The sequence below is a fragment of the Belonocnema kinseyi genome, chromosome 1 (genome assembly GCF_010883055.1).
Source record: "Belonocnema kinseyi isolate 2016_QV_RU_SX_M_011 chromosome 1, B_treatae_v1, whole genome shotgun sequence".
NCBI classification, from domain to species: Eukaryota; Metazoa; Arthropoda; class Insecta; order Hymenoptera; family Cynipidae; genus Belonocnema; species Belonocnema kinseyi.
The window spans coordinates 24,422,867-24,438,432 of record NC_046657.1 but is presented as its reverse complement, the minus strand read 5'-3'; the positions used below and the strand labels follow the sequence as shown (position 1 = coordinate 24,438,432).

Here is a 15,566-nt window from a genome sequence, read left to right as displayed (position 1 = left end):
AATCGACTCGGGATACTTATAAGATACTACCATGATTTTTTCAGACTTTTTGGTCCAAAAATAAATTAGGCCAAAAACCGGCCTTACCGACCCTCCCCCTTTCACACTTTTTTTAAAGAAGTTACACTATTTTAATATGAAGAAGACGAATTTGCAAGAAAATACATACGTTTTAAACTTTTAGACCATATATGTACAGGGTGGCTGCTGGACCTATAAATGACGGTGAATTTATTTTTTTACGCGAATTTTACAAATAGTTAGAAGAAAAATCTATTCAAGTTCTATTTTCAAACTTTTCAAAATTATTAGTTAAATTATAATATTTTTCAATTATGACATTTAGTTTACAATACGTAATTCGAAAATCTTATACTTCTAATGTTTGAGAAAACCCGTTGTTAGTTTATCAAATTTAAATGTAAATATTTTTAAAAGAAAACAGTAATTGATTTGTGAAAATGATTCTAAATCCGTTCAAAAATTAGAAATTTCCAGATTTTACCCTTGAAAATTAAACCTATTCATTTCGAAAGTCTTAGTCATTAAAAAAATGGAAACATCCCATTGAAATTTTATAAACTAATTTTAACTTAAACATAACTTTATAATAATTAAATTGTAATTAAAGGCTTTAACTAAATTAAAAATATTTTTTCAGCCTAGAACACTCAATTTTTAATCTATTCAATTTAAAATTTTTTAATTAAGAACGGAAAATAATTATTTAATATTTAGCAATATTTGAATAATTATTTATGACGAATGAATTAAAGCCAAGTAATGTTATTTTTAAAAATTATTCAAAAAAATTTTAAAGGATTTCCAACTTTTTTAAAAATAAATCTGAAAGGTTTTAAGACATTTTTTTAATTTAGGGGATTTTTTTTTAATTAAGGAAAACTCTGTTTATTTCAAAATATATTTAAAAATTCTAAACAAATTTCAAAAATAATTATAACGTTGAATAAATTTAAAACAAGTGATAGATTTGTCAATATTTTGAAAAAAATTTTAAAGCTTTTCAAAGATATTTTTAGTTAAAAAAAATTTAGTTTTTCCATTACTGACGTTTCTAGCAATAAATTGTTTAAAATAATACAATTTTGAAAATTTTAAGGCTTATTGATTCTTTATTCTAGAATATTTAAAATTATAACGTGGATTTATAGTTTTAGAATTAAATCTGAATCTTTTAACACATTCATTAAAAATTTTTTTAATTTTTGCAGTTTTTTCAAATGTTTAATTGAAATGTGTTAGTACCTTTCATTTTTTACGTATACATTACTAAGCAATAAAATACAAAATTCTTGAATAAATAACTTTTAATCTTTAATTTCAAAAGTTTAAAATTCAAGAGTTCCAATCTGAGTGCCTTAATTTGTAGATTATTTTCTATTACTGAAAATGTAAAAAGTTTAGCTTACGAGTTTCAATTTTTATGTTTTAATAAGCATGAAAAATCTTTGCGAACCGAAAAAAAAACGCGGAAAGTGACCGGGAATTTTTTCCAGTTGAATATTCGTAATTTTAGTTGAAAATGCAGCTGCTTGGTTGAAAATTAATTTATAAAGTGAAAATTCAGGTGTCATATTTTTAGTTGAACATTTGATCTTTGTTAGTTTAAAATTCCAAGATTTAACTAATAATTTATTTTTATTTATTAAAAACTCGACTGTTTCACTAGAAATTCACACATTTTGTTAAAAAAATCGATATTTTTGTAGAAAATCACCTTTTTCTTTGAAAGTTGATCTCTTTATTAAAAAAATCGTCATTCGTTTACAAATAAAGTATTCTGTTCAAATATTGATCATTTCAGTACAAAAAAACATCTTTCATGTTGGAAATAAAATTACATGGTTGAAAATTAAGCTCTTTTGTTAAAAATTATTTTTATTTATTCAAGATTGATCATTTTAATTAAAAACTAATTTCTTGTGTTGAAAAATCGCTATTCAATTGAAAACTTGTTTTTTCTTTAAATGGAAAGAAATATTTTTGCCGAAACCGGAACTATTTTTTTGAAATTTTTATTCTTTTTTTATTAAAATTTTTTTTAACTGAAAAGATTACTATTATTTCAGTTGAATATTCCATCATTTTAATTAAAAATTCATGTTTTTGTTTGAACATTTATTTCTTGGCAGAAAATCTAATTATTCAATTTTTGGTTGACAGTTTGAAAAAGATAGAAGTTGAGGTATACGAAGAGATAGAACTATTCTATCTCTTTAGATGAGTCACTTAGCATTTTTAAAAGGCTATATTTTCTATCCATAATTTCAATAAGTTACAAAACAGCACACTGAACAATTTTTTACTAGAAACGTCTGTAATGGAAAAATGAAATTTTTTTAAACTAAAAATATCTTTGAAAAGCTTTAAAATTGTTTTTCAAAATATGGACAAATCAATTTGTTGTTTTAAATTTATTCAACGTTTTGTTTTTTTTAATTTGTTTAGAATTTCTAAATATATTTTGAAATAAACAGAGTTTTCCTTAATTAAAAAAAAATCCCGTAAATTAAAAAAAATGTCTTAAAACCTTTCAGATTTATTTTTAAAAAAGTTGGAAATCTTTTAAAATTTTTTTAAATAATTTTTAAAAATAACATTCCAAAATGAAACATCGTTTCCAATTTTTCTAGGAATCTTATAAAATTTTTTTATTCTTTTGAAGCCTTTCACAATTCTTAAAAAGTTTATAATTTTTTTATAAATCTTAAAAAATCTACAATTTGTTTTAAATTATGATGTGGCTATATACACCGAAATTGGTACGAATAGCAGAATCTTGTCGGTAGAGACTTTGTTTAAATTATGTGAAATTATTTCAAGTTTTTCATTGGCTTCAAATTTCCTCAATACTTCTAAATACCTGTTAAAATTACTCAATTTTTTCTGGTAATAATAAGTGTACACTCGTTATTTAAGCACTAAAAATTAAAAATTTCACTTAAAAATTAAACATTTAAAAAAATAATAATCAAAATTGAAACGTGTAAAATTTAAAAGCTCCTCGAAATTTTAACGATTCAAGGCTTTCTTTCTCGAACAGTACAGTTTCAAATTGTTTAATTTTTAACACTTGGTTTTAATTCATTCGTCATAAATAAATATTCAAATATTGCTAAGTATTTAATAATTATTTGTTGTTTTTAATTTAAAGATTTGAAATTGAATGGATTGAAAATTGAATATTCTAGACTGGAAAAATATTTTAAATTTATTAAAAGTCTTTAATTAGAAATAAATTATTATAAAGTTATGTTTAAGTTAAAATTAGTTTGTAAAATTTCAATAGGATGTCTCAATTTTTTTTAATGACTAAGACTTTCAAAATAAATAGGCTTAATTTTTAACGCTTAAATCTAGAAATTCATAAATTTAAACGGATTTAGAATTGTTTTGACAAATTAATTATTGTTCTGTTTTAAAAATATTTACATTTACATTTGATAAACTAACAACGAGTTTCCTTAGAAATGTGCAATTCGAACGCTTTAAATTTTTAATTATTCAATAGTTTAAGACTGAATTCCAAAGTTCTATAAATGAAAATAAAAATATGAATTCGGCAATTTCTAATGTAGAAGATTTTCGAATAACGCATTGTAAACTGAATGATGTCAGAATTTAAAAATATAACAATTCAATTAATAATGTTTAAAACTTCGGAAAATGAACTTGGACAGATTAGATATTTTTCCAAATAGTGCTAAATTCGTTTCATTTTTTTTAACTGTGAAATAGTGTAAACACTTCTGGTTGTTCTGAGGCCTGTACAAAAACAATCAATTTTACTCTAAACCAGCTGTAATTTATGGGGACGATTGGAGCGGGGCTTCCGGTGCAGGTCATATTCCGCACTGCTGTTCGTGAATAATCATACATATATAGTTATATTTTTAGATCAAAATTAATTAATTTGGTTGAAAACTCTTTTTTTGTATAAAACTTATTTTTCTACGTGCAAGTTGAACTATTCTAGTTTTGGCATGTAAATTTAATCATATTTGTGTAAAAATGTAATTCTTATATTTTTGGTTCAAGAATAATTTTTTGTGGAAAAACAAACTATTTTCTTAAAAATTTGTTTTTTTTTTCGTGTTTAAGCATTTATTTTTCTAACATTTTAAATATTGTAACTTTTGCTGTGAACTGATATTTTTAGATGAAACTTCATATACCTTGTTGAAAACGAGCATTTTTTTGTTAGAAAATTAATCTTTTGGGTGGAAAATTCAACTATCTATTTGGTTAACAATTCATATTTTGGTTGAAGACTCATAATTTTAATTGAAAATTTATTGCTTGAAGGTTTCAAATTTATTTTTTGGATTTTAAAAATTAAGTGAAAAGTGTTAAAAATGTAGGATGAGACATTGAATACGGAAAAATGATATAATATTCTTTATAGTAATTTATTTGCCTTTCATATATATATATATATTTTTTGTTATTTATCTGAAAATTCAATAACTTTGTTGAAAAGTTATTCTTTTTGGTCGAAAATTTAACTATTCCCAGTAGGCAAAAAAATTAAGGATGTCCTAGAGACGTCTTTGGGACATCCCTAAGACCTCTTTTCTAACATGTTTTTGTACATTCCAGGGATGCTCTTAAAACGTCTAATGCCAGTAGAAAAAATTTCCCGAGAACGTATATGTCTTGAAGATGTCTATAGGTCATCTTTAGGACATTGGACATCATAGAGACATTGATTGGGCTAACATAAGACATCCTAAAAACGTCCCAAGCACGTTCTTGGGATTTTTGTAGTTTTGTGCCCACTAGGTTTTTCAAAAATTTCTCTTTTCCTTTTAAAAATTGATGTCTTAGTAGAAATTGCATCTGTCTTACATAAAAATGCAACTGATTGGTTAAAAACTCAACAATATTGGTAAAAAGTCGTTCTTTTTGGTTCAAACTTCAACTGTTGTTTTGTTTAAAATTCGTCTTTTTAGGTAGAAAATTTCAGTATTTCGTAAAAAATTTACTACTTATTTCCCATCTATAAGAAATAGGCTACGTCGTTCTTGTAACCGGCCAATTACTGGTAATAAACCGTAGGTTATCATCCATACTTCTGAGTCTGTCTGTCTGTCGATCTCCTGTGGTTAACAATATTCTACTCAACCATACATTTTTGCATGCGTATGAGTTGATACAGTATTTCTTAATTGATTTCTATTGACACAGCAGCAGTTTTTACTAAAAGGTACCAAAAATTTGTGCGCGCGGTAAAAGTGATCCGTTCAAATGCTAGATAACGTTAAAATTCAAATTAAACAAGTTCTTATCGGCAATATTGCTTACATGCATATTGGTTCTCAAAGTATTTAAAATTACAACAACAAGAAAATATATGCGTGACTTCTGTACAAGAATTGCATAATTTTTTTTTTGTCTTTTAGATTGTAATTAACAAATTTCAAGGTTAGATTTAATTTTTTTTAATCAAAACAAAAATGGTAGGTTTCCATTTTTGTAAAATATTATAATCCTTCTCTTTACCTGATTTATTTCTAGGGGCCCTAAACAAAGTTGCTTCTCAGGGCCTCGAGTTGACTTCATCCGGCACTGAAAGATCACAAGCTGAGAAACTTGTTTTCTTTACCGACCGCTGGTCCTCGTAGTACTCGTAAATAGCTGACCAAATTATTTCCTATTTTTTTTAAGTTTATTTTTTTGATGTCAACAAAAAAAATTAAAAGTGGTGCCTGGTTTAGTTTCGTAATTCGCGCAAAGAATGCCCTTAAAGGTCAAGTTAGTCAAGGTCGTGAAAATTTGTGCAACTGATTTTGCACTTGTTGAGTCACTTTCGACGTTGACATTGCTAAAAAGCCAGTTAATAAAAAAAACTTTTGAGCGCTTTTTAAATAATTGACCTTGACATGACCTTCTAAAGGTCAAATAAACGATTTTCGAATACCAATTTTTGCATAAAATTTTCCCTTTTTTACGATTCCGTAGTATAGAATAGGGATTAATATTTTTTTAAATCATCCTTACATTTAAATGACCTTGATAGTTGACCTTAATGTTGAGGTTGAGAAGATGATGAGGATGGTTCACACTTTTACATTTTATCGACTTTTTAAAGCATCTTAAGGGCATGTGATATTTTGTCGTGTGGTCAATCGGGTATAGTAAACCCCGGATTTTTTGTACCAAAATGAAAATGTTCAGAAACTGAATTCAGAGATGCTATAAGATATCATAAAGGATATCCCTGGATTCTTTTTTGAGGGATAATAACCATAAAAATATTATTGTGCTAAATAAAAATGTTATGCATGTGCATCATTTTGTGGTTAGGGTCATTTTTTAGCTCTCTGTCATTTTGATAATGTAGTTATCTATCGTACCGATGTTGTCGGTAAGCACTCTAGAATAATTATGAGAAAGAATTTTAACACACATAACCTCGAAATATACACACACGTTTTTAGCAACATCCAAATTTTTTGGAATTAATCCACAAAGAAAGTGTGCAGGAACATCTTTTAGCATGTTTACTATCGTTCCTAACATTTTGAAGACAAAATATTAATTAATCTAGGAAAAAAGCCGGAGAAACTTAAAACTGGTAAAATCTATAATTTTCTAAGTATCACATGCCCTTAAACGTTTGCTCTACCTGAGAAAACACGATAATTCAGAAAAAGATCATCTGCTTGTTTTTTGGAAATTTTACCTTGATTTTTGACTTATCTAAGGTCTCAAAAACAAGATTTCCATAATAAATTTGTTACATAAAATTTGCCGCTCTATTCAATTCCCCAGTAAAAAATAAAGGTTTCCATTTAAAGGCAACTTCTTACCCTTGACATAACCTTGAAAATTGACTTTAAGGCCTAATTAAATGGTACAGTTAAATAGCCCCCTATATCCTGGTTAAATTTGTTTTGAAACGTTTCTTTTTGTAGATATGGTAATTTAGAAGATATTTGGATCTATAGATTAAAATGGACCACCCTGTATATTTTTGTAAGGGGTGTGAATTTTACATTTTCCTATAGGATGATGGAGAGGACATGGGCCTATGATAAAACAAAAAAATGTATCTTTTTAAAATGTATGCTTTTTATGGTAAGATTTATAAATATATGAAAACTAAGTCATAAAAATAGGGCTAATGCTATTCAGTAATTTTTTATTTTAAATTTGTAGGTTCAAACAGAGGTTTGACAGGACAGAATTTTATAAATGCATAAATAAAACTTTTTAAGTATAGATGATTTTTTAAATCAGCAGCGAGATTTTCAGTTCCAAATATTCCAAATTTATGTAAGAAATTGCGAATGTGAAATCATAAAAATTAAAATATTTTTTATTGTACGTTATCAAAATTAAAAGACCTGAAAAAATCTCCAATATTTGAGATATGGATTTCAAAATTCTTCATTCTTAGAAATCTACAATTCAAAACTCTTGAATTTTAAAAACGCGTACAAACAAATATAATATTATAAATATAAATATAATATTCAAAGATAAAAACGGATTATTTTTAAAGGTAGACAATTCAAAGTTCTACATATTTGATGAGTTTCAACTGCAAGTTCTTGAATTTTGCAAATGAAAATTTGCATATTACTTGAATTTTAAGATTGATATTTTATAGGTATATAAATAATACATATTTTAAATAGTTGAATATAGATAATTTGCATTTTTAAGATTTACATCTACATTGGAAATTGTTCCATTTCTACAAATTGCAATTTAAAATTTAAAATATTTATAACCAAAAGCTTCTTAATATTTATGCGTTTGAAAACTAAGAGACAAGTTTAAAATTCTCTTTGATATATTTGCATATTTTAATGAAATTTTTGTCATAGATTCGCATTTATTTGAAGTAAAATTTTTCCAAATAATAACCCTAAGAATTAATTTTTTCGAGAGTTATGAAGGGAGAAAAAAATTGATGCTTTGAATAAATAGAAAAATGGAAAATGCATGGTCAAAAGTAGAATCTTGCTCAACAATAATACCAAAAATTTAATCAATTTTTATTTAAAAAAATTTATTTCCTGAAAATCCCATCTATTTTGTTCTTTCAAATATCTTTGTAATGGTTCTACTAATATTAGAAAGGCATTACATGCGGGCTAAATTATTTTCGAGGCCTGGAGAATTTTTTGTTTCTAAAAGTGTAATTTTTAAAATTATTTCGTAGCCAATAAATGGAATCTAATCCGCGCGAATCTAATTCAATCTAATTAATTACAATCTAATTCATTCAAATTCAATCCAAGATACTCTAATCCTATGCAATTAATACCAATCTAATCCAATATAATATATTCTAATCCAATTTTTTCAATTCACTATACTCCACACTAAATTAAAACAATCCACTACACTCCAATCCAATCCATTACAATCCTATCCAATCCCTGTTAGTACAGTCCATCAAAATCAACTCCAATCCAATTTATTCCGATTCAGTCCGTTTCTTTACAATCGAATCTAATTTATTACTATTCAATACATTTTAAATAACTCCAATCTATACAAAAAATCAATTTAACCCCATCCACTGCAATCCAATCCAATTCACTCCAATGTAAATCAATTCACTCCAATCTAATTGAATCAAGTGCAATCTAATCCAATACACTTCAATCCATTTAATTGCAATCCAATCCAATTAGTTGCAGTCCAATCCAATTTACCCCACTCCAAATTTAATTCATTCCAATCCAGTCCATTCTAATAGAGTCAAATCCATTCTAATCTAATGTATTACAATCCAATCTCCTCCAATGCAATCCACTTCAATACACTCCAATACAATCAAATTAATTTCAATCCTTTTCATTAAAATCAAATCCAATGAACTCCAATCCACTCCATTATATCTAATCGAACCCAATTCACTCCAATCCTCTCCAGTGAAATTCAATCCACTTCACTCTAATATAATCCAATCAATTTCAATCCAATCCACTTGGATCAAATGCATTCCAATCCACGCCAATCCTGTCCAATTAATTCCAGTACATTTTATTAAAATGCAATTCTATTAATAACATTCCAATCCAATCACCTTTAATCTACTTCATTAAAGCCAATCTAATCCAATTCAATTGAATTTTGCTTTCTGATTCGTTGAAACAAATTAAGACGCATCGAAACGAATTTAAGTTTAGCGAATTAAATGCATTTGAATACTAAATTCGAAAACAAAACCAATAAAAAGTGCATGCATCGAGATTCAAACCAGAGCTTCCTTATGTGTGAGTCCGGAGCTCATGGAGCTTAAGTGATGAATTTTAATTTAAATGTCCGTGCAGAAATTTCCAAATGTTTGCCTTATATCCGATTTTGGCCAGATCGGGCGTACAATTTTTGGTTGTTAAATTTGGCCCCCTCTAGACCCCGGCTTAACAGCCAAGCTTGCGAGTAGATGGCGCTCCATTAATTTCGGAGACTAAAGTGGATTGACTCCAAATCGCCCAAGTTTCAATGTAATGTGCCATGCGTAAAAAATATTTCAATTATTATTTGTAAAAATGACAAAATAAGTGGAAAAAATGCCAAAAGTGAGCACAAGACGAGTGCGTAGGTATAGTATACTTAAAAATATTTCTGAATTACGTGTTGAAGACTACAATAAGTAAATTTATAAAGAATGTTAAGATGAAACCGAACCTCGAAATAAGGTTATTTATTTATAAGAAAAGTAGCAAAAGTAATATTTGATTTGTTGAATGTGAAAACGAATTAGATCAACAATGACGTCATAAAAATATTTGTTTTCACATATTTTTAGGTGATTTGATACAATCTGAATGTAAATACAACCTTCTTATTTATATTCTCTTTTGTAAAAATAACTTGAAGAGCCAGTGCGATATTATAATCCACTTATTTTAAAATAACTTTCCACAATTAAGTTCAATATAGAAATTGAAAGCAACTTCAATTTAGAAATTAAAACCAAAAATGTATTGCAAAATACTCAAATGGTTTATCATACACAAATACTGGCTGTTATATTCCGTCGTTTGACTTTTTCGGTTTGCTTGAAAAATCTGATATTTATATTCTCAAATTTCAGTTAAGGAGGTGATATATTCGATTTTAATATTATTTTATTTAAGAATCCTTTTTTATTAAGAATAAGAAAAATAAATTAATATGGGCCCGATTGGGGCCAGGCATTATTATCTCTGGGCGCAGCGCTTGGGCCCCGATCGGGCATCGCGTTTCATTTCAAATCTAGCCCCATCTAGATAGCCTGATTTGGGCCAAATTCTGCCCGATCTGGCCCCAATCAGATCCAAATTGGAACTTCTGCACGGATGGTTTTGAATTTTATACATCGGACCCTCTCGTTAAAAAATTCTTTGAAGCCAGAAAAAAACTTCATATTAATGACATTATTATGAAAACGCGTTTATTTCCTTTTATTGAAATCATAAAATTCAGAAGATCATTTCACCACAGAAGAACATAAATGAAAATAATGTTTGTTTTTTTCTGGAAAATTTTATCATGAGTAGACAACAAACACGCGGGTCACTTGCTTAATTATTTTGTGTTGTATCCAGCAATTTTTTTGATTAAACCGGAAAGCAGACCCAGGTTGAGGCATGCGTCAATGTTTCCCTTTTTAATATTTTGTTTTGTGTAACAGTCTGAAAATGGCGAAAATATAATAAGAAATTGTCTAATTACCAAAGATGTCAACAATTCAAGTCAAATTTGAATGAATTGGAAAGTTTCGTAATATTCCCTTAATTTCAGTCAACTTAGTATTTATTTATGGGAATTAAAGAGGCATTGTTTAAAAAATTTCGGGGGAATTCAGAAGAATTTGATTAAATTTTAGAGTATTTAAGGAGAATTTTCAAAACTATACATTAAATTAAATAAAGAATAGAAATAAAAAAGAAAATCACATTAAATTTAGTAGAATTCAGTGAATTCAGAATAATTGACGTGAAGTCAAAAAATTAATAGAACTTTGTAAAATTTCAAGAATTAGACGGAATTTGAAATAAATTCTAGTGAATTGATAAAGATAATCAAAAATCTCTACAAATGCTGGAAAACCTACAAAATTTCTCAATCTTTTATGATAAATTCTTTGACATCTGTAGAATTTTAATAAAAGCCCCTAAAATCATATAAAACAATAATTACTAAAAAATTGTTTATTTTATAAAAAATTCCTTTGGATCTTCTTAAATTCCATAAAATATTGCGAATTCTTCGACGCATATTGAAATCCCTTGAAATGTTTTTAAACTCTTCAAAATTTGCTGCAATCTTTTAAAAAATTATCTGAGATATTTAGAATATTTTGAAATATTTTTAAATCCCTTGAAAAATGTGTATGAGCTCTTCAAAATCACTTTAAACTTTTTAAAATAGCCTTTGATATTGTGCATCCTTTAATATTTGTTGAAATATCCTAAAACCTTTTAAATGTTTTTTTAATTCCTTCAAATTATTTGATTTATCCAAAAAATCCTTAGAATATTTTTAAATATCATAAGATCTTCCAAGATCTTTGATAATGTTTTGAAATATATAAAAATATTCGAAATCCTGCGAAATCATGAAAATCATCCCAAAGGTCCTATGGGATAATTTCATATTTTTCAAAATTCTCAGAAACTTTTTAATGTTTTAATTTTTAACGCTTTAAATTACTAAAATCTTTTAAAAATAGACATTTAAACAAAATTTAAACCTTTTGAAATGCCTTAACTTTTTTATTCTTTTTATATCTCTTACTATTTTAAAATATATTTGAAAAAATCTTCGAATCTTCAGAAGTACCCTGAAATATTTAAAATTTTCAAATTCCCATTAGGTTACTGGAAAGAAATAAATATTTCTCGAAATATTTTAATATATCGTCAAAAATATTTTCAGAATTCCAGGAAACTTTTCAGTTACCCGTGACAATTTTTATTAAAATCCTTTAAAATTCCTTGAATTCGATTCGAACTCTTGAAAATGCTTCAGAATCTTGTATGTAAAACACCATTAAATATATCAAATACTTTTAAATTTTGTTTAATTAATTCAATAAATTGAAAATAACTTGTATTTTTTCCAAGTGTCTTTAAATTGTTCCAATCCATCGAAATACCTTCGCTTAAATGAAATCCATAAAATCTATGAAATCCTTTGAAATCTCTTTAAATGATTGAAATCTCTTAAAAATGTCTTGAAAGTTTCTAAAATACCCTAAGTCTTTCGAATCATTCAAAATTTCTTGCTATTTTTGGAAGCTGTTGTAAATTGCTTAGAATTATGAAAATTACCGAAAACTATTTGAAATCCTTTTGAAATCCCTTAAAACTTTTTGAAGCTCTTGAAAATTACTTGGAATGTTAATAACTACTCTAAAATATTTTAAATCATTCAAAAGATTTTTAAATTCTTAGAATTTTTAGAACAATCTGCAAAAAGTTGAATTAAAATTTTTAATATAATGAAAAATATCAGCTCAAGACACTGAATGACTCAAATAACAGGTTTATTTTCATTTGAAAATTTGTTAACCAATTTAATCAGCTTTCGACAAAAAAGTTAAGATTCTACTATATTGTTTAACTTTAGAACAGAAAATATGAATTTTTTTACAAAACAGTGGAATTTTTAACCTAAAAATGAACATTTCCAGGAAAATGTTTATTTTCAATCCAAACGGATTATTTGCTAACCAGGGAGTTACAGTTTTAGCAAAAAATGTGAATTTTCCTTAAACAGCAGATAATAACAAGAATAAGAAAATGTGAATGAAACTGTTGAATTTTAAATTCAAAACTAAATTTCGAGCCAATTAGTTAAACCTTCGAAAAAATAGTTTGAAAAGATTATCTTTATCAGAAAAATCTCAAAAAAATTTACTCGTATGCAGAAATGTTATGAAGCATAAAATGTGTATTCTGATAAATCAACAACTTTTGTTCGATTTGTATTCAGAAATTTTTAAACTGTTTCGAGTTAAATGTAAAAAACCATGACTTTAAGTAAAGTGAAACAAATAATTTTTGCCCTTCTATCTTTGAAAGTTTCACAATATTGCCTTGCCACTGATTAAATAAAAAATGCAGACATGCCGCTTTCATAACCTTGTTTCAATTAATATACACATAGTCCAAATCCTTGAATTTTTAAGATGTACAATTAATTTTTTTAAATTATATTTGAAAATTGATCAATTTTCGTGATTTTTTAATTTGAGTAATTTTGGATATAAATATTTAACTTCTTAGTTTCAAATCTAGCTGAAATGTAGTGCAGAATAAAGTTTCCGAGTTTTTGGCAGTAATTAGGACCTTTCAAAAATTTTTAAATGCAAAAATCTGCTTATACGCAAAATACTACTTTATACTGATAATCAAACGTATCATACATTTATTAAACAATTTATTACTGTTTTTAGAAATTTTCTTCTAAAATAGAAATAGAAAGTTGCGATTTGTTAAAAAGTGTTCCACTTTTCGTCTAATTTTTAATTAGAGGGAGGTAATAATTAATGTCATCAAACATAATTTTTCAAGCAACAAAAATCATTATTTAAACAATTTATCATTGTTGTTCATAATAATCTCTTTTCCTAAACGTAGAAAGTTGCAGTCTTTTTTTTAATTTTTGATCATTTGCATTTTTTTTTCACTTGAAAATATTGAATAATTAATAAGGTTGGGCAAAAATAATTGTTCATACAATGTATTCTTGCTAATAACTTTCATCATCAATATTATACCATATAGTTTCAATTTTTTCTGTAAATTCGTAACTTTTGGTCGACTTTCTACTTTGTGATGTTATATTTAATTTAACAAAAGTTGTTGTGTAAACAACGTATTATTGTTTATAACTGTCTTTTATCAGATAAATGATGAAAATCTGCGTTTTTTCTGTTATGCTTAAATTTGCTTCGCTGTTTTAGTTAGGAAAAAATAATAATTAAACATTCGAGATAACAATATTTTGAACTTCTCTTAATTATTATATTCTTTGTTTTTTTATAGATATCATTTTTGTTTAAATTAATTCTTGGAACAAAATTAGGAAAAGAAAACCAATATTTGACTTAAGAAAATAATGAGTTACCTAAAAAATCCTTGTAATTTTTATAATTTAGTCTTTATATTAACGTACTGAGTAGGCACCATGTCATGAAGCGAAATCTCGATTGCAAATAATAATTTTACGATCAGTAAATCAACAATACAAACACCAACTTTAATTATTTTACCCTGATTAACAACACGAACATTCTCCTGGAAATTTAAACGACAATTATTGTTAACTTGAAATATTTATAACTTTATCAAATGAAATGTAGACTAAAAGCTGAAAATTTTAGGAAAAGCCGCAACTTTCTAGCATTATTTAAAATAAATATTATTATCAATAAGGACAAAATTATTTGAACGATTAATTATTTAAGTCACGCTTATTGAAAACAGGACAAAAATTAATTTTTCTACACTGTGATTTTCTAGAATTATTCTAAAACAATATTATTAACAATAATGATAAATTGTGTAAACAATTATGTTTGTTGAAATTAATTCATTATTACATTACTTTAATTGCAAATTGGACAACAATTAAAACATTTAAAAAAATGGCAACTTTCTATCTCTATTCTAAGAGAAAAATACGAAAAAACAATCATAAATTGTTAAAAAAATTTATTAAATATTAAATTATCAGTATAAACAAGCTGGAGTATATGTCAAGTGATGAAAACAAGTTTTAATTGGCACCAAAAGCTCGAAAAACCCATTTTTTCAATTACGTTGTTTTTTTTGACTCTATCAAACATACTTATGGGGGTATTGTTTAAAACGTGATACAATTTTCGTATTCTGTTCGAGAAAAAAAAATTACAAACCCTAACATACATAGGGAAAATTAAAAAGTTTTTAGTGTCTTAATTTATCCCAATAAGTTTAATTTTACTATGCACTTTAGCCTGAGTATGAAAAGATCGATTTAAATTTTATACTTTGTATTAATTTTATTACACTTACCAACAGAATCATGTATAGCTGATAAGAAGAAGCAGATAATAGCAGCCAGTTTCCACATTTTCATCGAATAAATCAAACTTAGTTATGAAGAAGTTTTATAAAATGAATGGTCAAACATTTGAACTGAACTGATTAATAGTCGACAAAATTGAAAAGAACTGATGAATAATCGAAAGAATCAAACAGAACTGATGAACAGTCGGAATTTTTTACTGATATGTACCAGTCGTTATCTCATTTGTCGTAAAATTTATTACACTGCAATTTTCATCTGCCGCCGGTCTCGGGCACAGCATAAAAAAGTCTTGTTTCTAAACCAAGGACCAAATAGAAACGAAGCTGCGCAACTAGGCTAAGCCAACAGCGTCTCTTTCTCCTCCCTTTGGACCCCCTCGTCAACAAATGTGTCTGATGGAAAATCTAGGAAGTCCGTATATCAAAGACCGTTGTGTCAAGGTTCCAGCGTATTTTACAAGCCGTTTTTTTCCACATTGAAGCCCGAAAAATGCCTAAAATTTACGACATTGTTATAAA

General features: G+C 26.5%; 1 protein-coding gene across 1 annotated transcript in view; it reads right to left on the bottom strand.

Annotated features, from left to right (window-relative positions):
• LOC117173732 overlaps nucleotides 1-15,298 on the bottom strand; it is a 25,883-nt gene extending 10,585 nt beyond the window's left edge. Inside the window, exon 1 of the mRNA XM_033362376.1 lies at nucleotides 15,033-15,298. Coding sequence (XP_033218267.1) covers nucleotides 15,033-15,096 — 64 coding nt within the window. The 5' untranslated portion in view covers nucleotides 15,097-15,298. The remainder of the gene's footprint in view (nucleotides 1-15,032) is intronic.
• Between the last annotated feature and the right edge of the window lie 268 nt (nucleotides 15,299-15,566).